This window comes from Branchiostoma belcheri, unplaced genomic scaffold, assembly GCF_001625305.1.
Source record: "Branchiostoma belcheri isolate BF01 breed outbred unplaced genomic scaffold, Haploidv18h27 scaffold57, whole genome shotgun sequence".
NCBI classification, from domain to species: domain Eukaryota; kingdom Metazoa; phylum Chordata; class Leptocardii; order Amphioxiformes; family Branchiostomatidae; genus Branchiostoma; species Branchiostoma belcheri.
In genome coordinates, this window is record NW_017804209.1 from 1,352,547 (window position 1) to 1,374,457 (window position 21,911).

Genomic DNA, 21,911 nt, shown 5'->3' on the forward strand with positions numbered 1-21,911 from the left:
CTCTCTCTCTCTCTCTCTCTTTCTTTCTTTCTTTCTTTCTTTCTTTCTCTCTCTCTTTCTTTCGTATGCTCCCATCTCTCTTTTGTTTATTTTTTCCATCCTCCCCCTCCCATGTATACAAAAATTATTCTGTAACATATTAATGTACCAACAGTTGAACTGCTCAGTGTAACCAAGAACGTGTTTGGTCTCCCACTGCAGTTTTCGGTATCGCTCCCGTCGGACCTGTGGTGCTGCTGGGACGAGGAGATGGCGGCCGCGAGGTCTCACGACTGTGTTCCTGTGGACGCCATGTTCCCGCTGTACCTGCTGTACACCTCAGGAACCACAGGCCTGCCCAAGGTACATCAGATTTGTTTGTTTGTCTGTTTGTTTTAGTAGGATATCCATCAGACTATCAGTGTTATAATAACTTATATGAATGGAGTCCACAAGGGTGATGATGTATTATAATCACTGTGTGGCTAATACGACCTCTATATAGTAGTTTTTGGTCCATCGCTCACAGAAACCTCATGGCCTTCCCAATGCCAGCCATAGGGTGCCTGGTGTCCCTATTCAACAACTCTTTCAGATTAGGGCTCTGTTAGATCATCAGTATCATCGGTTGACCGTTATTTCCGTTAGATAATATATGGAAAGAAATGTTTATTTTATGTTTTCAATTTCCAAATTCTTGAGTCCAGTTTTCAGGTTATCCTGTTATTCACTTCTATTTCATACAAAACATTTGTGATTATTTTCTAGTTTCATTTGTTTTGTCTTTTTTCTCAATTCTTTGACCCAAAAGAGGTTGGAAGTGAAGAAAAGATGTTAATATGAAATGAAAGTAAAGAAACAAGCTACAGTATATGATGACTTGAATGCCATATTCTAATTTTTTGTTCCCCCCCATTTTCTAGGCAGTGGTACGTCCCAGTGGAGGTCATGCTGTCATGCTGTACTGGAGTATGTGGAACATCTACGGGATCAAACCACAGGAGGTAGGCTACAGGGGTGGGCAGGGTTACAATATAGTTCTGGGCACTGCAAAAGTGCATATAAGGCCACACCAATTTAATTTGGTTCTCAGATTCGCCTCTTCATTTTTTTCTGATTTGCAAAAGAAAAAAACGATTCTGGTTCTGAATTTTTTTGTAGTTGCTTGAAGTTTTCCCCTCCTTTACCACAGGTGTGGTGGGCGGCCTCAGACCTGGGCTGGGTCGTCGGACATTCCTACATCTGCTATGCACCACTTTTACATGGGAACACAACAGTCATGTACGAGGTAAGGCCTGGTTACATCTGTAGTACACCTGTAGTACATCTGCTATGCACCACTCTTACATGGGAACACAACAGTCATGTACGAGGTAAGGCCTGGTTACACCTGTGGTACACCTTTGGTACACCTGTGGTACACCTGGTGCAATCCTGTGACACACTTATTGCATACCTGTACTTGATATTCTAATATGAAAGTTCATCTGTGTTGAGTTACATGTTTAGAGTTAAAACTTTAGATCCAACACAAAGAAGTTCTCTCACCTAGAGCTTTCGACCAGTCACTCTGGTCTTCCTCAGTAGACTGACCCAGTGAGGCTTGTCATGTGGCTTCTTTAAAGTGTGAAGACATCAACACTGGGTCAAAGGTATCTGGTAGACGATGTCGGCCCCCGTCGCGGTTCAATGTAGGGTGATGGGCCCTGATGTATATGGCTTCCTTCACCCCTTTCAGGAAATAGTCTTGTTCAGTGTCTAAAGTCCTTACTCGAGTACAGTGTCAAGTGAAACAAAATGTTCGGGTGACCCAGTGACAAACTTCACTGGGTCAGTCTACTGAGGAAGACCAGAGCGACTGGTCGCAAAAGCTCTAGGTGAGAGAATTCTTTGTGTTGGAACAAAAGTTTTAACTTTAAACATGTAACTACCAACACAGATGAACTTTTATGACAGAACAGTATTTTGTTGGGCTAGACCAATGCATTTGCTTTGCCTTTCTAGTTATTGTTGATATCCCTGTGTGTTTTCCAGGGCAAGCCAGTCGGCACGCCGGATGCGGGGGCGTTTTTCCGCGTGATGAGTCAGCACCAGACAGCCGGGATGTTCACGGCGCCCACAGCCATCAGGGCTATTCGCAAGGAGGTACGGACTCTCTGCTAAGTACAGCTCGTCCATTTCTTACTCTTTATATAGAATTTGTATGTTTTGTATGATTTTATGATAAATAAGACTTTACGCTACGTGTAATCCCTCAAAACTTTTTTTAATACTGTATGATAATTATATAAAATAAAAAAATGTGATTGTAAACGCCTGTTTCTGTACCTGTATGTAACTTGTGTAGGAGCCCTGGAAGGTTAGTCTCTTAAGGACTAAAGGGCATCCCAAGAAACTGAAACTGTATTTAGAAGGTTGCTCTCAAACCTAGAGAAGTTGAAAATGTTTGGCCTACCAAATGTATCTACTACAAGTAGCTGAAAGATGAAAATGAGACAAACTCACGAATAATTTACCTTTTTCTAAATTCTAAGAAGGCTGGAATAGCCGTTTGACAGGCTACTTTATACTTTTTGAAACTTGGTGCCCTGTGCTGTTATTAATTAAGTATTCAGTAAACTAAGATTGTTTTTCTATCCTTGTTTCAGGACCCCAATGCTGAGCTTGCTAAGCAGTACCCTCTCACACAGTAAGTGCAACAGCTGTGTGAGTTAGGAACACTTTTCCATTGTAGATTATTTTATTGACAAGCTTTCCTGAAAGTACATATTACCATGAAACTCTGTGAACAGCCATCGTGTTTATTCCACAAAGGAATCTATAGTCTAAACATTTTTATGTTTATCATATTCGAAAGTTAACGTTGTAGAGTCAACTCTGTACGAGTAACTACCTTGTGGCCAATTAATGGCTGCCGCAGTCCTTTACATTATATTTTCACTGCCCTAGGCATTTTGGTAAGCCTCGTGTCACTAGTGTCCACCTGTCTACTTCGACTTTTCTTCCATTTGTTGGTCTCACCATAATGACTGCACTTTTAACCTGAAGAAACTTTTCTGTCTCATGAATGTTCTGATTCTCACCATCTCCTGTCCTACTGCCTCACACTAACTCCTACGCCGCCACACTTCCCTTTCCTCTAGGGTCTCCGCTACTGTGCCTTTATGTAGAACTGAGGTAAGGCCACCAGGATTAAACTGTGCTTTTTGCTCACAATGTTCTTTGTTCTTTAGACATTAACAAGGTTCTTTGTTCTTTAGACATTAACAAGGTTCTTTGTTCTTTAGACATTAACAATGTTCTTTGTTCTTTCAACAACTATTCTCAGTACTTTCTGCCTTACCCAACCAAAATGTCCCCTTTTTCATCTGAAACTCTCACAAAATTTGTAGCAACAATGTGCTTTTTCTGGAATGTATTACACATTTGCAACTGTAGGTTATTCCGCCTTTATTTTTGTTTAATTTGTTTCTTTCCCAGTTTGAGGAACTTCTATGTGGCGGGAGAGCATTGTGACTCGGAAACCCTGCACTGGACACGGGAGGTCATGGGAGTACCTGTATCTGGACCACTGTGGCAGACAGGTAAGGTTAGAGGTCAGGGGTTAGGGGTTAATGTTCAGGGGTTAGGGGTCAGAATCAGCACTGGACACGAGAGGTCATGGGAGTGCCGGTACTGGACCACTGGTGGCAGACAGGTAAGGTTAGAGGTCAGGGGTTAGGGGTTAAGGTTTAGGGGTTAGGGGTCAGGATCAGCACTGGACACGAGAGGTCATGGGAGTTGCCGGTACTGGACCACTGGTGGCAGACAGGTAGGGTTAGAGGTCAGGGGTTAGGGGTTAATGGTTAGGGGTCAGGATCAGCACTGGACACGGGAGGTCATGGGAGTGCCGGTACTGGACCACTGGTGGCAGACAGGTAGGGTTAGAGGTCAGGAGTTAGGGGTCAAGGTTCAGGGGTTAGGGGTCAAGGTCAGCACCTGACACAAGTTAAAACATTAGTCTACAACTCATAAAGATTTCTTGAATGGTGTCGTCTCGTAATGCAAACGACATGCAATTTTACTAAAATGACACATTAAGCAATGTGTAAAGATGTAACACTTGGAATGTTATGTTTCCTATTTCCTAAGTTCCTGTGTTTATCATCCATTTCATATTTCCTTTTTCAGAGACAGGCTCATCGATCACTGCCAGCCACATGGGTCTGGGGGACGAGGGTTACCCAACACCTGGGGTCTCCGGCAAGCCTGTACCTGGCTGGGACGGTAAGGGTTAGGGTTAGGGTTAGGGTGAGGGTTAGGGTTAGGGTGAGGGTTAGGGTTAGGGTTAGGGTGAGGGTTAGGGTGAGGGTGAGGGTGAGGGTGAGGGTGAAAGTTGGTTTCATCGGTTATCTTTTTTATATCTTTACACTTATTTGCACAACTATGAAAACAGGATCATAAAATAATTATGTTATGTCAATGAAGGTTGGATATCCAGGTAATAAGATATGCCAAAAAGAAGTTACTCAAGTGGATATAATTTGGGAAACAGTCAGACATTTCAGGTAGCATCCACTAGCTTTCGTCAGTGACTGAGAGACCACCTGCATTTCTCCTCTGGTCTCTCAGTCATTGGCGAAAGCTAGTGGATACTAGCTGACTGTTTCTAAAATCATATCCAGTTGAATGGGGCATGTGTGTTGCTGCGTGATGTGTCGCTAATAGAGTGCTGAGTGGAGACCAGGGGGGCTGGGCTGCTTCTTTGTTCTGATCTGCGCGCAATCACTGAGGGGAACTCGCTACCGGGCTCAGGAGTTTGAATTAAGGATTGAAAGAGATGATTTCACCAATTTTGGGTGTCTGATATTCATTCATTATTTTATCCACTCGTTAATTAATTCATTCATTCAAGCACCGTTCTGTAGCCTACAGATGGAAATAATTTTATCAAGTCATTCATTCAGTCATTTATTCATTCATTGATTCATTCATCCATCCATTCATTCATTCATGCATTCATTCAGGCAGTCAGTCATATATTGACTTCTATTCTACACTCCATGTAACTGAAGGAACTCAATTTGTTCAATTCTTAAGCAAACTATTTTTTTATTTTTTATTTTTTTATTTCACAAGTAGGACAAAGTACAGGACAAAGTAATAGCGCACTCAAGTTACAATACTTATTTTGACGCTACCACTTAATAAATGAAATACAAGGAAATAAGTGATAACTAAATGTGAAATGGTATAATAAAGTACAAAGATGTTGAAATGTTTATGAGCGCAGTCCGATTCCCCACCCAATGATGAAGCAGATAAAACTGTAGGACACGGAAAAATATGACAGAGAATGATTATTGGAAGCGTTTTGTTGTGTTGATGAATTGTTGGGTTAACATCAAAATGTTGGAATTTGCTATGAGTGAACATGCTGGACTACCACGAAGAAGGAGGAACATTTTGGCGTTGTCAGACAAAACTGTAAAGTTGAGGGAGTGTCCTAAGAGCCTGGAAAGTTTGCCAAGGAGAATTATGCGTTGGGCGTTGTACATAGGGCAGTGGAGTAAGTAATGTGACACTGTTTCGCGTTGGCACCCGCAGCTACAAGCTGGACTGTCGAGTAATCCTCGTGTGAAGAGACTGTGGTTTAGGCTGCAGGTGCCAATGCGAAGGCGTGTGAGGTGTACACAGGCAAGACGAGGACCATGGCTAAAGTATTTGAACTTAACAGGCCGAATGGTTTTGAGGAGAACGGTTCAAAAATGACAGTAGTTTAAAGAACGAGTTGACAAATCAAGATTATTCCAATGGTGTGTCGAGTACGGAACGAAAGACTTAGCAAAACGGTTGAGTAACTAGGAGATCTTAAGTTCATCTTGTTGCGTAGGTCATATGTACATGATGAAAAAATGGCCGCGGGTAATATTTCAGACAAGTAGTTGCGGGTTAAACCATGAACGTTCATGGGCATTGACTAAATGTAAACAGCAACAGTGACCTAAGCAATATCCTTCATATCCTATTTACTAGACTCTATGAGTCGAGAGGTGCACAAGAAAGCCAGTACCGAGAACAGATACGCCATCTTACAAAAGCACTAAAATAGGGCATGCTAAACAGGCTAGGCCAGCAATACATTTATGCATACTATATAAAGAATTAAACTCATGCTACCTTACAAAACAGGTCAGCTAGAGTAGCTTACAGACGGCATTCGCCATAATTGTTCATCAGCTCACGAAAATGTAATTAATTAACCATACATAAAGACTACTTTCTATAGTATCTTGGGTAAAATATAAAATGACTTGTATAATCCTAATAATATGATACGTTATCGCGGCCCGGGTATGATATAATAAAGGGTTAATGCACTGCCCCGAGTTGTATATGGTGTCATAACTGCATGAGCAGCTGCCATAACCACCGAATAAACCACCGTGTGAGCGAAGCGAACGAGGTGGTTTATGAGGTGGTTATGGCAGCTGCCCATGCAGTTATGACACCATATACAACGAGGAAAAGGCAGTGCATTAAAATTATTATCATATAGCCTATCCAAACTGTCAATCAACACAATTCCTGTTTGAAATACAACAGCTTTAATATATATACATACATAAAAATACATTCGAATATATTATACGCTTTAAAACAAATATGGATAATTTCATTTAATGCAAATTGTAGTTCAAATGAAGCTAAACAAAAAAGTTTATTGGACAGAAAAATGCTACAAAGGTTTACAGAAAGAGTCGCATGCCCCTATACCCTATAACATAATGGTATCAGCCATAACACGACATGTGCTGTTATTCCGCCATAACACCACATGTGCTGTTATCGGGAAATAACAGCACGGGTATCCGGGCCTCTGATTGGTCCACGCCGTCCGGCTATATGATAATCCTATATATAGACTGCACACACAGTGCCATGAAAGCTTGGCAGACTTAAGTGTTGTAAAGAGAGATCAGTTACTGTTACTGTTTAATACAGTAGTTAATGGCTCTTAACATTGGTGACACATTTGGTGGAATGGAGTTTCACGCCACAGTAGATTGAGAAAAAACGCATGGACGTAATCTGATCACAATATTTCCACTTAGGCAAAAGGGCATCACTTCTGGGGGTCGAAAGGGGAAAGGCAACACTGGCTGGCTTTCGTGTAGTCTGGAGTAAAGTTTCACTAGGGCTGGAAATACTGTAGCCTCTGTACATGTAGCAGGCTTATACTAGTTATAGAACTGGGGGTTTGGTGGTCTTCGGCTGTTTTCTGATTAGCCTCCGTAGCAGGCTTATAGAACTGGGGGTTTGGTGGTCTTCGGCTGTTTTCTGATAAGCTCAGTTCTTAAAACGGGGTAATTCAACCAGGCCGGCTATGTTGTCTATATGCAGTTAGAAAATAGCACATAAAAGCTCCCAAAGACCCTGAAGACCCCAAAACCCCCAGTTTTTGGCGTGCTATGGTCTGGAGGCTAGAAATACTGGGAATATGCACTTTTGTGCACCATCAATTCCTGCTGTACACCACATTTTTGTTCGTTGGTGCACCATGAAATTTATGTTGACTTAATGTATGTAAGTGGTACTTGACATATATTTCACATTAATATTAGATACAGCCAAAGATAAGAAATCTTTTGTTCGATTACTTGTTTGAAATTAGCTGTAGAATTTTAGATTCAAGTTCTAAAGAGAGGTACTAAGGTTTGAAAGACATTTCACATTTATCTTATGTTGTGCATCAAAAATTTTAGGTGCTCTGAAAAAATTCGAGCACTGTCCATCTGTCCCAAAATTTGACGATCCCTTTACATGACTACTCGCTGAACACAATATAAAATTTGATATATATTAATACTTTTCTTGTGTAAATTACTCATTCACAAAATCTATATTTACAAAGTGTAATATCCATGTATGTTCTTTACGTTTTTTCCTGACTTTACTCTGTTTTCTTTTCATTGTTACATCTATGCTACTTGAAAATACAGCATTTTTTTTCTTTTACAAATCTAATCTTTTTCTAAGCGATTTCAAAAAGTAATTCTGTTTTCTTTAACCATGGTGATTATGGTTCACCCTCTGACAATGAAGACAAAAACAATTCATAAACACCAAAGAACAATTACATTTGTTGTAATAAAGCTGAAATAAAAAAATAATAATAAAAAATAAACAAAATATCTACAAGCAATACACTCAAAATTTGTTGCAAGTCCTCGCAACCAGTATAGCGTTTATCCATTCTAGCCACTGTTCATTTTAGTTCAGACCAGACTTTATGAATTATTTTGTAAGTCACCATATTGCATTCTACATGTACATTGTATTTGTCATTGTTGGGTACAATAATGATTCTGAAATAGTTTCCTACCTGTCCATGTAGTGTTGTCTGGCTGTTCTGCATCCGGATGAACAGAATAATACCCACAAACAATGTCCACACATTGTCCATATATAAAACTGCTTTTGTTGGTGTTCATCTTTCGGTAGCTGGTCACAGTTCTTGTCCGTTGTTGTCCGCGCGTTCACAGTTGATCTTGGACTACATGTACAAATCCAACGGTCTGCAACGGTCACTTTCAATATCCTGTTTCGTGGGTTGAAGGTAGCAAGATGGTCTTAAGGTGTTTAGGGCTATTGACTTAGAGTCTGAAGGTACTGGGTCGGTGTTGCGTCTGGACGTGAATTTGGCATCTCCGAGTCATCTACATGGATTTGGATACTGGTGAGCTTCTCATCCATGGGGGTGTCTGGCATTGAAGAGGAATTTGCCTCAATCTTCTGTCTGTGTTGTTCAGGAGGGCCTGGTTTCTGTCCGTGGTGCTGGGGGCTGTTGTGCACCTCTGCTTGAATGGTGAGAACCGCGGGCCGGTTTGCCTTGGGCGTCTGCTGTGTGCACTGTCCTGGAAGTGGCACTAAATCCTGGGGCGGTGTCTCTGCCTGACGAGTTGCCTGTGTTTGATCCGGACTGTTGGGACCCTCCCCTCCCTGCTGGCGCTCTCCTTGTGGCGTTGTTGGTGCTGATGTTGATGTGATGTGTAGGCTGAAGACAGCCGTCTGCATGCCATGTCGTGCCACGGGCGCGTCGGTGGGAGGCCTGCTGCACAGCTCCCTCAGAGCTCGCCGGAACTCCGGCCGCCTGAAGCTGTACACGATGGGGTTGACCATGGACGACACGGTGATGTTCAGCAGCTTGGCCACCTGAGCTGTGACGAGCAGGGACGCTGTCGCCTTTCTTCCATCCCCGTTGAAGAGAGACCGGAATGAGGCACTGACGAAGGCCAGTGTTGCTGCAGATACTATTACAACGATGGCGTGGGGCGCCATGGTTCTGAAGGCCTTGGTCTGGCAGAGCCACAGGTCGCGATTCTTCTCTCTCTCCTGCTGCTTCCTGGCCTCCTTCAAGACGAAGAAGTAGAGGAGGAAGGCTGCTAAGACAGCGAGCACGATCCCGCCTTGGCCGACGCTTCTGAAGACGGCTGACGCGCTCGTGCTACCGATGGGCTCGGGTCCGCACCGCATGCTGTCACCACCTGGTGGTGGTAATAATAATAATAATAAATGGTTTTTATTGTCCAAACAGTACCCGTGCAGTCGCAGCCTTTATACGGCTGAATTGATGCAGGGTATCACATAATAATCAATACAGATCACAACAATCAAATAATAATAATACACACATGATACACATATTTGTTCCACAAATTTTTGTGGAACTATCGCAAGGGTCTGTGCGGCTGCCATTCGGCGTTTTTTTTTGGTCAACTGTATATTATAATATTACTAATTGATGTATTAATTGATGCTTAATGTGTAATTTACTATTAATTGATGCTTAATGTGTAATTTGCTATGTTGATAAGATAAGTTTTCTTGATAGCAGTTAAACGTGTATGTAAATAATAGTTAATGCATTTTATGAAAAGGACTCCAGGAAGAATAGCGATGTGTCATCACTAATGGAGCTTCCTAAATAAACAAACAAACAATGGGCCTAAATTCCCCTCCTAGCTCTGATTGGCGGATGTTTTTCCGCCAATGAGATATAGGAGGTTACCACGTAATCTTATCTTTCAAATAGCTCTGTTAGCATTTAATTTAACATTTTAATGTCTTGGGGTGGTGGGACTACGGCGCACAGATATGTCAACTTTGTATATTTAAATGTTAATTGTACCTTTTTGTTGTGTGGTGCTGTTAATATAAGTTGTTAACTTGAGTGCAGAGCCACACTGTCCTTGTTCTGTTTTTATGTTTTGATGAATAAAAAAAATAAACAAACAAACAAACAAACCCGAGCCTTGCAGCCGCTTCACCACCAGAGGGCCGATTCCGAAGATTATGGCGATGGCCCTGACTGCCACGATTCCGACAAAGACACGCTTCGTGGTGACTTCCCCGTTGTAGTGTAGTGGCTTGCAGATGAAGTAGTACAACTCCACGGCCATGAAGAGGTACGTGCCGAACATGGATATGGTGAACGGGTGGACCACCAGCACTTGGACCTCGCAGAACCGCTGGTCGTTGGCGTCGTCTTCGCTGAATAGGAAGCAGACCTGTAAATATTGAATATCATCATCATCATCATCTTCAATACTGCTTAGCCCTCTAAAAAGAAGATTACTAGCAGCTGCGCATTAGTGACTGTGTGCAAACTGCCAACAAAGGGTAGGGTAGGGGTGGACGTGGACAAGTGCAAGGACAGGACAAGTGAAATCAGTGGTGCTAGTGTTACACGTATTTACATATGTACAAGGACCGGGAAGCAGCACAATGCAGCGAAGCCCGTCCCAGCTCTGCTTTGAACTGGGAGATGGACTTCACCTCCGCCACACTGGGCTCAAGTTCATTCCACTCCCTGATGGTGCGAGGGAAGAACGAGAGCCTGCAATAGTTGTTCTTACTCGCGATGGTCTGCAGCTTTTAAGCTCTAATATTATATATTAGAATGACCTCTGGCCTCCTACCATACTGAGTTATATTGTTACTTTTTTGTACATACTGTCATCAGCCTAGGTTATGGATTGTAGCGTATGAGAAATTTTTGTGATTTGTGACTTTATTGTGTTATGATGTGTGTATGTATTTCATAATGTGGGGCCCGACATCAGCTCAGATGCCAGGGCTTCCACTGTATTGCATTGTATTGTTGGCAATTTAGATAAAATAAAATGAAATGAAATGAAATTAAATGAAATAAAATTGAATAAAATTGAATAAAATTAAATAAAATAAGCAGACCTCGGTTGTGATGATGCAGGTTGTGAAGATGATGTCGTCTACCGCCAGGTTGCACCGCAGGTAGTGTCGTGGCTTCCGGAGATACTCCTTCTTGCAGACCAGGTAGATGAGAAGCAGGCCGCAACCGACGGCCACCACCAGGCTGAGGACGAATTTTTTTACACTGTTTATTCAAATCATGGAGACAAGTACATGTACATATACATACACAGCTACTTTTAACAATAACCTTTACAGCCATATCCCCAATACACACGGACCAATCACAAAGACAGACACTAAAAAATGATGTCTAAATCGCTTAGACACAACAGGTTTTTAGACTGCCATAGATATCATAGATGAAGTTTCTTGACATTTTTTTAGAATGAAGCTTAAATCTCCATGTACAATAAAGGTTTGTTTATAATATATAAATATATAAATACTCATGTTAAACATGTTCACTTCAAGAGTCCTAAGGAGACATTAATTTCAGATATTTTCAGATTTCAGTAATGTGATGAATACCTGAGCACGAGATACGCCATCTGGAGTCCGCGAGACAGTCCACTGTTTAACACCTCCAGACTTCGGAACGCGTTGTACATGCTGTCAAAACCAGCGCTCGCTTTAGCTTCCATGGTTCTGGATAAACACGCTAACGACGTGAAAAAGAGTCTGCTTCGTGAGTACACGAGGTGCGAAGCTTAAAACACCTCACTACGGAACGAGTTGTACATGCTGTCAAAGCCAACACTCCTCGCTTCTTCATCCATGGTTCAGGATAAACGCGCGAACGACGTGAAAAAGAGTCTGCTTTTGAATTACCTTCGTGCGCAGCTTAAAACACCAGACTACGGAACGCGTACATGCTGTCAAATACACCACTCGCTTCTTCCTCCATGGCTCAGGCCGGATACGCTCACCGACGATGAGAAAACACTAGCCTCCACCAGGCCTTTCTACGGGAATACGGATCGTAGAATTCGGCAAAAAAGAGAGTAAAATTGGCCAGGGGAGTCCGGCCGCGGGAAGGTAGTTTCTTTCCCTCCGAGCTGCGCGGCCAGTCAAGCCTACAAGGTGGCCAAACTCCACTGGCAAATATTCTCCTGATACGCTCACCGACGATGAGAAAACATAACCTCCACCAGGCCTTTCTACAGGAATACGGATCGTAGAATTCGTTTCTTTCCCTCCGAACTGCGCGGCCAGTCAACCTACAAGGCGGCCAAACTCCCCGGCAAATATTCTCCTGTATATAGCCAGCGTAGTTAGTCTGGTAGAGACTAGAGAAAACCTGTGTGAAACAGAAATTTCCCGTCCGCTCTATCAGGAAATACAAGCCGAAGAAAGCACCACCCGGTGCTAGCTAGCGCAGAGCGAAAATGCAATACTCTCTTTACTGTTGTTTGATGACGACAGTTGCTATAGGAGACGTAGCGTTTCAAAAATGTCCCGCAGCGTCAATTAACGATTTTGACATCATACGGAGAGAGTGTTGGCAATAACAGGATGTGAATGTATTACTGCTATTGAGGTGATTGAATTATTTGGTGTTATATTATTATCATATTAACGTTCAGCCTGCTAAGGTAGCCGTTTGGCACCATATTTGGTTAAGTTAATGGGTTTGAAGCTTAAGTTTGAAGGTTAAAGGAAGTTGCGAAATTATATTTCCGTTGCAAAGTGACAGTTAATCAAGCAACTAGCTAGCTGGATAGATTTCATTTTCATTTTATTTTATTTACCCCTGAGAAAACAAGGGCGTTTTTCAATGTTCCCTGCGGACATACATTTACAAAATATACTTAAGTAACAAACAAGAAAACAAAGATACAAAATAACTTAATTACAATAATAACATGTTGGTAAAAGTGCTTCAAAATCATACGGCAAACTAATGACTTATATGAAACAAGCGAATAAATATAACAAATGAAATAAATAAAGAAGGCAATGGAAATTTGCATATCAATGTTACGAAACAAAAGTAACAGTTACTATGTTGCGAGAACATTCTGGTTATGCAAACGCTTAAGCGAGATGTTGCAAACGGTCAGACGTTTCAGGTAGCATCCACTTCTTTTCGTCAGTAATGAAAGATTTGTAGCCAGCAGGTATACATTAAAAAACTCTGAATTGATATGTAAATGAGCTCGAGGTGAAGACAAATTTTAGACAAATTTTTAACAACAGAAAATAAAAAGCATGAAAGTTCATCTGTGTTGGTACAAGTCATTATGAAATAAAGACTAAGCTTTAACATCCAACACTAACTAACAAAGTATAGGGACTTACCCCAAATTTTCGGTTGACTGCATCAACCTTGTTCACGGAATGGACCCGTCTACACTTGGAACATGACGCCAGGAACACGTGACCGTAGTAGCGTACGTGCCAGATAACTTGTGTCGCCCCCCCGTCTCTGTTCAGGGTAGGTCCTAGGTCTATGTGCTCTTATGTAGACCGCCTCCTTCACTCCTCTTGCAAAGAAGTCCGCTTCAGAGTCGAGGATTTTTACCCCTTCTATTAAAAGATACAGAGTGTCTGTGTTTATTCAGCTGTGACCTTTTAAATATTTCCCTCACCTCTTCCGCCAGCGTCTCCGGATTTAGTACAGTTTCCACATCAGGCGATCTTTTTCCTTGTTCAAGATTTCCAATTTGTGCACAGTTTGGCTTATCCTAACATTAAGGAGTTGTCTCTCCACTCGTTTTAGAATCTCAGTAGCTTTGTTTCCTTGAACGGTACTAGACAAGCGTAAACTCACCGGCGTCACGTTGTAATGTTTGCAATGGAGGTTGAAACGTAGGTGGTTCTTGTACCGTGCGATCTTCTTGCACGTTCTTTCCAAGTTTCTGATAATGTCCAAGCAATCCTTGCCAAAGTCGTTCTTTAACTTAGCACGAAAGTTCATCTGTCTTGGTACAAGTCATTATGAAATAAAGACTAAGCTTAACTTCCAGCACTAACTAACAAAGTATAGGGACTTACCCCAAATTTTCGGTTGACTCCATAAGTTCTTCACGGAATGGACCAGTCTACTCTTGGAACGTGACGCCAGAGACACGTGACCGTAGTAGCAAAGTCAAGTTCATGAGTCGGTTATAATTAGCTACTGCTGTCTCGCGTTGCAGGACACGCCGTGCCTTTATCATCTGGATGATATCACCGTAGATGTATAGTACGGATTGATACTACTCCAGAATAGGTTGGATTGTTTTTTTTTTTTCACTGAAAATTTCAGAGACCTGTGATGTTGGAAAGTACTGAATTGTTGGCGTTGAAAGTGGGGAAAGATGTAAGAGAAATTAAAATTATCTTAGTGATGAGATGTAGTAACAAAAGTAGCTTTCGGGTTAACGTTACGAATATAGATGTTTGAGCCAAAAAACAGTTACTCAAGCAACTGGATATGATTTTGAAAACGTCAGACGTTTCAGCTAGTATCCACTAGCTTTCGTCAGTGACTGAGAGACCAGAGGGGAAAGCAGGTTTATATACACAACCTGTTGATTGATATGCAAATAAAGTGAAGACAAATTTTTTGGAAGTCGAAAAAGGAACAAAAGTCAGACAAGTCAAGACAAGATGATGCAAATTAGTCTGAAAGCTAATAGATGTTTGAGACATTTTATAATTTTTTCCTGTTGCATTTCAGTGAGAGTGTTGCATGAGCAGGCTGGAGAAGGTATGTGCTTTGCTTGTTTTTAGCCTGTGTTAGACCAGATTGTTAGTTTTGTCGATAAGTTCTTTAATGTGCTTGAAGTGTGTCTGAGGACTGTAATGTGCTTGAGACTTGGCTAAGATCTTTAATGTGCTTGAGGTGTGGCTAAGATCTTTAATGTGCTTGAAGTGTGGCTAAGATCTTTAATGTGCTTGAAGTGTGGCTGAGATCTGTAATGTGCTTGAGACTTGGCTAAGATCTTTAATGTGCTTGAGGTGTGGCTAAGATCTTTAATGTGCTTGAGGTGTGGCTAAGATCTTTAATGTGCTTGAGGTGTGGCTAAGATCTTTAATGTGCTTGAAGTGTGTCTGAGATCTGTAATGTGCTTGAGACTTGGCTAAGATCTGTAATGTGCTTGAGGTGTGGCTAAGATCTTTAATGTGCTTGAGGTGTGGCTAAGATCTTTAATGTGCTTGAGGTGTGGCTAAGATCTGTAATGTGCTTGAAGTGTGGCTGAGATCTGTAATGTGCTTGAGGTGTGGCTGAGATTTGATTTCTTATTTGCGCCAGACGACGGCCCACAAACGGAGACGACAGAGACAGAGCCCGGAGAGCTGGGACAAATCGTCGTGAAGTAAGGGAAACTTTTTTTTAATCTCAGACCTCCTTATGCTTAGGTCACATTTCCAAACCGGGGCCCGACCGGGCAGTTTCGATTAATGAAAAATCAACAATTTACTGATAAACCAAATCTGATGTTTAGCTTGTTTCGATTTTGTATATTTGTTTATTTGTCCATGTAAGCAGGTGTAGATGGCGCCGTTAATATAAGTTCCATGGAACTTTAGTTCGACGTCATCTTGTATGTTTTTATGTTTTTGCTGTTCAAAAAAATCTGATGAAAGTTCTAGGTTTCTGCTGACGACGTTGTCCAAATCTAACAGGAAGTAAACACAATATGAACTGTATTTATGGGGGAACCCCGCGATAAACCTGCGGACAGAAAATTAAACACGTACATAAATAAACAACTGTTTAGTGGGGTCGTGTGGCGTAGCGGCAGAGTACTCGACTCGGAACCCAAAGGTCACGTGTTCGAGTCCTGACATGCCACCGATCTTGTGCCCTTGGGAAAGCTAGGCACTTTACACGACTTTCCTCACTTAACTCAAGTGAAAATGAGTATTGTTGTGTTCCGTATTTGTTCTGTGCGTTGGTGACGTATAAAAGAAGATATAACTTGAGTGTGCCGTCACCATGTCTAGTCATGAAATGTTGGAATATATAATAAAAAAACAAACTGTCCCAGGCTGCCTCTGCCGCCGGGTGCCTTCTCCACCCTCTGGGAGCACGACGAGTTCTTTAAGGAGCTGTACTTCTCAAGATTCCCAGTAAGTCTGAACAAGCAATTTCTTAAAGAATTGTCATTCTTAATACCTCAATCAATGATCTAGACGTCCCGTTTTTAATTGGGGGGGGGGTATAAACTAAATCCAAAAGAGGTAAAACCAGAGAGGAGAAACAAAAGTTTTAACTATTTTTTTCAAGTTCTTCAATTTCTTTTTTAAAAAACTTTTTCAACGGTACAGAGACTTAGACTTAGACTTCTCTGTAATATGAAAGCAGGTACTTTCTATCAAGTCATGTTGATCATGCTATCAACTTCTTAAATGCTGTTCCGTCAACATTTCTCGGGTGGCGAAGTTATTGTGAGATGTATGTATCTTTGAAAGAAATTTCTCGAAATTTATAACCATGATTTTAGTCCACTAAAAACTGTCACTTATTAGTCAGTTTGTTGTTTTTTTAGGGTTTTTATGACACAATGGATGCTGGGATACGTGATGAGAAGGGATACATCTACGTCATGTCACGTGCTGATGACGTCATCAACGTGGCCGGGCATCGGCTGTCATCTGGATCCTTGGAAGAAGTTAGTGAAAGTCTTAAGTTTTTTTAAAACGAATAAGAATGAAAATGGTGAAAGTTCGGCTATCCTCTCAAGTTTTCAGAGGATGGTGGGGAAGTTCTAGTTATCGGGAAAGATGATTTAGCAACAGAAATATCATTTTGAAAATTGTGTTGCAAATTGGCCACTCCGTTTATACCAATGCATCTTTTTGAGCCAATGCCGAAACGACAAACCTGCTGGGTAAGTTAAAACTTTCTCTGATTCTGTTCTTTAAATGTCACATTAACGTTGAGGAAAGACCCATTCCAATAAACAATATTTCCCTTAACATGGAATCTACCTCTGACAAGGCATTGACTGGACTGGACTGTCCTGCTTTGTTGTTCACACGATGTTGTGACGACGTTATCTGATTTAAGCTGTTTACCACTTCAAACTGCGACCCTCCGTCACAGCTAAATCTGTTACTTGGCGACGCAAATTAGTTTAAGCCCGAGGACTTTATTATCCTTTCTGATGTGGGCGCCGCAGATCTATGACTTTATTTGAATGGTAATTTTCTCATTAAGATTGTACTCAGGATATTAATAATTATACAGGTGAATGCCCGATATGCCATTCGGGTCGTGGGTTGATCATCCGTAGTGTATCGGACACGGTGTTGGAGGGTAGAAAACCACCCCTCTCCTTCTGTTGGGGACCGATCTTTCTCTGATCTTGTTTTTTTTAATGTGACTTGAAAGGCCCTATACAAGGACAAACTACTTTATGTAAATTATGCAAATTCAATCCTGATTTCAGTCCTGATATCATTGTATTACGTTCTACCTTTGGTTCTACGTTATATGATGTTTAGGTTACAATATTGTTTCTCTTATTTAGGTAGTATGATCTTATGTATCATGTATGTTACTTAAGTTCTTCCGCCGCTTTGTACCTCCCCAGCCAAAGTCATGTACCGATTTTACACCTGGGTGGAGTGAGGAAAGTCGTTCCTCAGACATGACCCCTCCTTAAGACAATGTTTGTGCGTCCCTCAGGCGATCCTGGAGCACCCTGACCTTGCTGACTGCGCTGTGGTGGGACTGGAGGATTCTCTTAAGGGCCACGTGCCGCTCGGACTGTGTGTTCTTAAGACAGGTAACGTTCATCTTAAGATTCGGCCTGTGTGTTCTTAAGACAGGTAACCTTAATCTCAAGACTCGGACTGTGTGTTCGTAAGACAGGTAACATCGATCTTAACACTCAAACCGTGTGTTCGTAAGACGGATAACGTTAATCTTTTAAAAGACTTGCTTCTTCGGTTGGGTCCTTAACACAACAAGTGGTCTGTTTCTCGGTGAAACTAAATGCTTTAATATGTAAGGTTCCCTTCTTAAATGCTGTACCACTCTAGGAGACATTTTAGAATAAAACTAAGAAAGACGTCAAGATTAAAAGAGAGACCGGGAAGTCAAATATGTATCTGGCCAAGTGTTCAGTAAAGAGTATAGAGTGGGGATACTGACAGACAAACCTGGATAAAAGAGATCACCCAGCCTGCCAGTCGAAATGGGGTGATGCAAAAGAAGAAGAAACTTTAGCACAGACAGTAGTCATTACTTTCACATGCCTTACACCCTGCTCCTTCAGGTGTGACTAAACCCGAAGACGTAGTTCTTGAGGAGGTGGTTGCCATGGTGAGGAAGACGGTGGGCCCGGTGGCCGCCTTTAAGAAAGCGGTGGCCGTGAAGAGACTGCCCAAGACGCGGTCCGGGAAGATCGCCAGATCCAGCATCGCTAAGATGATCAACGGGAAACCTTATAAGGTAAAACCGACATGTTTTATCATTATGGTCATTTAAAAGAAATGTTTAGTTTGCCCCTGTCTTCGCTAGTATGGATCGTGTGAAGTTTAGAATTTGTGGACGATGATTGTCATTAACATTTTGCATTTCAAGATTGCGTCTTTCATTTTTGTACAAAGAGATTGTACCAGAGTTTCCTTTTTGCTGTAAAAGATTTAAATGACTGACTGGTGTATTGTCGGTTTGTGGCAGGTCTCTCAATGGCAAAGCAACAATGGATTATTCTTAGCATATGGATTTTTCTTATGGGCATCTGGAATTCGGAAATGAGTCGATTTACTACATATATATATGCAGCTCAGCGATGGTTTGCCAGGGGGTGCTTTTGTCTTGGTGTTGGCTGCTTTGCTCTGTAATAATGACAAATGCTGAGGGCTCTTTTCCCCTGGATGATGCAGTACCAATGAGCAACCGAAAAGATTCGTGTAACCGTTTATTGATGCAAAAGTGTACAAAACGTTTGCTAAAATACGACTTCAAATTTTTTGTAACCCATCGGTGTCTTGCCGGTCGCATCCTCTAACGGAAAAGGGGTGTAATACTCTACGTCGGTAAAGGTTAGACATCAATAGAAGGCAATAAGTTAAAGATACGCCAAACAGTTACTCAAGCAACTGGATATGATTTTGGAAACGGTCAGACGTTTCAGCTAGTATCCACTAGCTTTCGTCAGTGACACTGGAAAAGGGTAGTGGATGCTACCTGAAACGTCTGACCGTTTCCAAAATCATATCCAGTTGGCCTTGGTTGCTTGTGTAACTGTTGTTGCCGTATATTTACCGTTTTATTGCCACGTAAAAATGAAAAATATCCTTCAGATTCCGGTGACTATCGAGGATGCCGCTGTTTACGATGAGCTCGAAGAGCTGTTTGCCAAGGCCGACATTCGCAAGAAATAACCAACCAATCAACTAATCAACGTAACCACTGGTAGCGTGGTTAGTAATTATGGAAATCAATGAGTTAGTTAGTTAGTGAGTTAACAGAAAGCATACAGGAAGTGTTTTTTGTTCCTGTGTGATTCTTCGTTGATCAATGATTTTTTTTCTTCAATTTTTTTCTTCAATTTTTTTCTTGCTGTGCCACAAGCAGAGCTTTCGGTCGGGGGTTACTACTTTTTTTGCGGCCTTTTCTACAGTTCTGTTTTTTTCTATAGCAGTGGTCGCTAATTCTTACATTCCCCTCCTCTCACAATTAGGGAAACATACAATAGTAGAGAAGTTCGAGAAAAACTAACAAACAGTTTAGTAACAAACATGTTTAGAGTTAAAACTTTAGATCCAACACAAAAAGTTCTCTCATCTAGAGCTTTCGACCAATCACTCTGGTCTTCCTCAGTAGACTGACCCAGTGAAGCTTGTCACGTGGCCTCAAACAAACAAAACAGCCACATAACTCCAACCAAAACCTCTTCTTGCAGAATAATTCTAAGTATTACATCGTAGGTTTTCATCATTTTTCTTTTTCTTTCCACAGATTCCCGCGACTGTTGAGGACGTCGGAGTTTTCCCGGAGATCCAGGAAACGTTGATACAAAAGGGACTTATGTCAGCCTGATAGAAAAGGAAGTTATGTTAGCCTGACGGTAGTGAACAAGTCGGTAGACGTGGGGAGAAATATTAAAAATAGTATAACTAGACGAAAAAAGTTTAAAATATTTCAAGAAATCATACTAGGTTAATTGCTTTCGTCGCATTGTAACATTCAATTTTTATAAAAATCATGCAAGATGGTATATGTGGTAATTTTCATACTAAAACTTTAAACACTTTAGCTTAAGATGAAAGTTTAATCTAGATATGTATGAGCTTTGAACGTAAATGATATACAAACTTTGACAAAGTAGGGATGGGAGTTTTTAAAACGAATTGCAATACTAAAGGTGAGCTCTGCAAGCGAACATTTTGTTATTGTGTCTTATAAGCAGCTCATCCTTTAAAATGAAAAATATGCATGCTGCTTGCTTGCTTGCTTATACATGTATGTGGTAACTGGGCAATGTTCCATCTATGTATGTGGACTGCTTCTTGCCTGTGCTGTGTGGCATCTCAGGGAACTTTTGTCTATCCAATCCTAGATATTGCGTATCAAATCATATACAAAATTGAAGTTATAAGTTGGGTGTATCTTATAACTTTGAATCAGGGTTTTACTTCACGATTCATCATGGCAATGGAGAAACGATGTATAGCAGAAAATTGTAAATTAGTGATTTTTGTACAATCATTTTTACATAGATTTAGTGTGTAGGCATTGTGAGTTCACTTAGATCTGGGGTTAAGAAATAAAAAATGTTTAATGATCGTTAATGATATTAACATGGACTAACGACAGAAAATGTTTCTTCAAAATGCAAATAAGGTGAATAAACAGAAATGATTCCCGAATTAGAAACGCGTGCTGTCTTTGGCGTGTTATGTGCAGTTTGCAAGAATTCTAGGAACTGTACAGGATTTTTTCCACAGGCATGGCATGTCCACAGGCATGCCTGGAATTTTGCTGACACACATCTATGCCCACATTCCTGGAAACCCTTGGGGAAAACCTTGCTGGGGGATGACCTACGATCCTGGGCTCGTTCACTATACACTCAGGGGAGGGTGATATCTTGACAGTGCCATGCAAACAATAACCCTAACAACAACCACCGTCGCCATAGCAATGTATGTTTTCATTGTCAGTCTTATTAGATAAATGTCTGGGTGACTGACTGTTGTTGTAGTCTAAGTCGAAATGTCCACTTTTCCAGGTAACTACGTTCGGCCCCGTGTGGTGTAATAACCAAATCACATCTGTAAATGAATGAATAAATGAACTAGAGTTCCACGATCTCATACCTTCGCCAAATGATGTTAGCTTTTATGATTAAGAAATTATATATTAATCCCCCTAATTATGCAAATAGGATCCTCAATTGCATGAATTATATCTGTTGATCATAATCTCCACCAAAAGACAGTCTTATCTTAACAAAGAATGCCATGAGGAAACTTTCTCATGAATTATGCAAATGAGGTCCTTATTTGAATAAGTTATGTTTAATTATGTTCACCTTAATTTAACTTTCAAACACCCCAAGTATAAAATTCCAGGCAGTTACCACTATGCAATTATAATATTTTCTCATTAATTATGCAAATTAAGTCTTCATTTGCATAATCGATATCTGCCTGTGTTTCATTCTTAATAACATATGTCACAAGCTTGAACTTCCTATTATGGAATGCAGCTGATAAATAGAATTTCCTCATTAATTATGCAAATTACATCCATATTTGCATAATTGTAA

At 41.1% G+C, this 21,911-nt stretch overlaps 1 protein-coding gene and 1 pseudogene across 4 annotated transcripts in view; one reads left to right on the forward strand and one right to left on the reverse strand.

Annotated features, from left to right (window-relative positions):
* The window catches only part of LOC109481680 (acyl-CoA synthetase short-chain family member 3, mitochondrial-like), a 24,825-nt gene extending 3,816 nt beyond the window's left edge, over window positions 1-21,009 (forward strand). For 2 of the 4 annotated variants that reach the window (XM_019784263.1, XM_019784261.1), the window contains 16 exons: window positions 202-342; window positions 903-983; window positions 1,172-1,267; window positions 2,014-2,124; window positions 2,628-2,668; window positions 3,460-3,538; window positions 3,652-3,676; window positions 4,150-4,245; window positions 14,858-14,887; window positions 15,434-15,497; window positions 16,173-16,254; window positions 16,674-16,796; window positions 17,816-17,915; window positions 18,408-18,583; window positions 19,441-19,560; window positions 20,099-21,009. In XM_019784263.1, the coding sequence (XP_019639822.1) occupies window positions 202-342; window positions 903-983; window positions 1,172-1,267; window positions 2,014-2,124; window positions 2,628-2,668; window positions 3,460-3,538; window positions 3,652-3,676; window positions 4,150-4,245; window positions 14,858-14,887; window positions 15,434-15,497; window positions 16,173-16,254; window positions 16,674-16,796; window positions 17,816-17,915; window positions 18,408-18,583; window positions 19,441-19,521 (1,326 nt within the window). In that variant the 3' untranslated portion in view covers window positions 19,522-19,560; window positions 20,099-21,009. The remainder of the gene's footprint in view (window positions 1-201; window positions 343-902; window positions 984-1,171; window positions 1,268-2,013; window positions 2,125-2,627; window positions 2,669-3,459; window positions 3,539-3,651; window positions 3,677-4,149; window positions 4,246-14,857; window positions 14,888-15,433; window positions 15,498-16,172; window positions 16,255-16,673; window positions 16,797-17,815; window positions 17,916-18,407; window positions 18,584-19,440; window positions 19,561-20,098) is intronic. The other 2 variants (XM_019784264.1, XM_019784262.1) reach the window with 2 other exon arrangements.
* LOC109481703 lies at window positions 8,861-9,586 on the reverse strand (annotated as a pseudogene).
* Window positions 21,010-21,911: the final 902 nt, after the last annotated feature.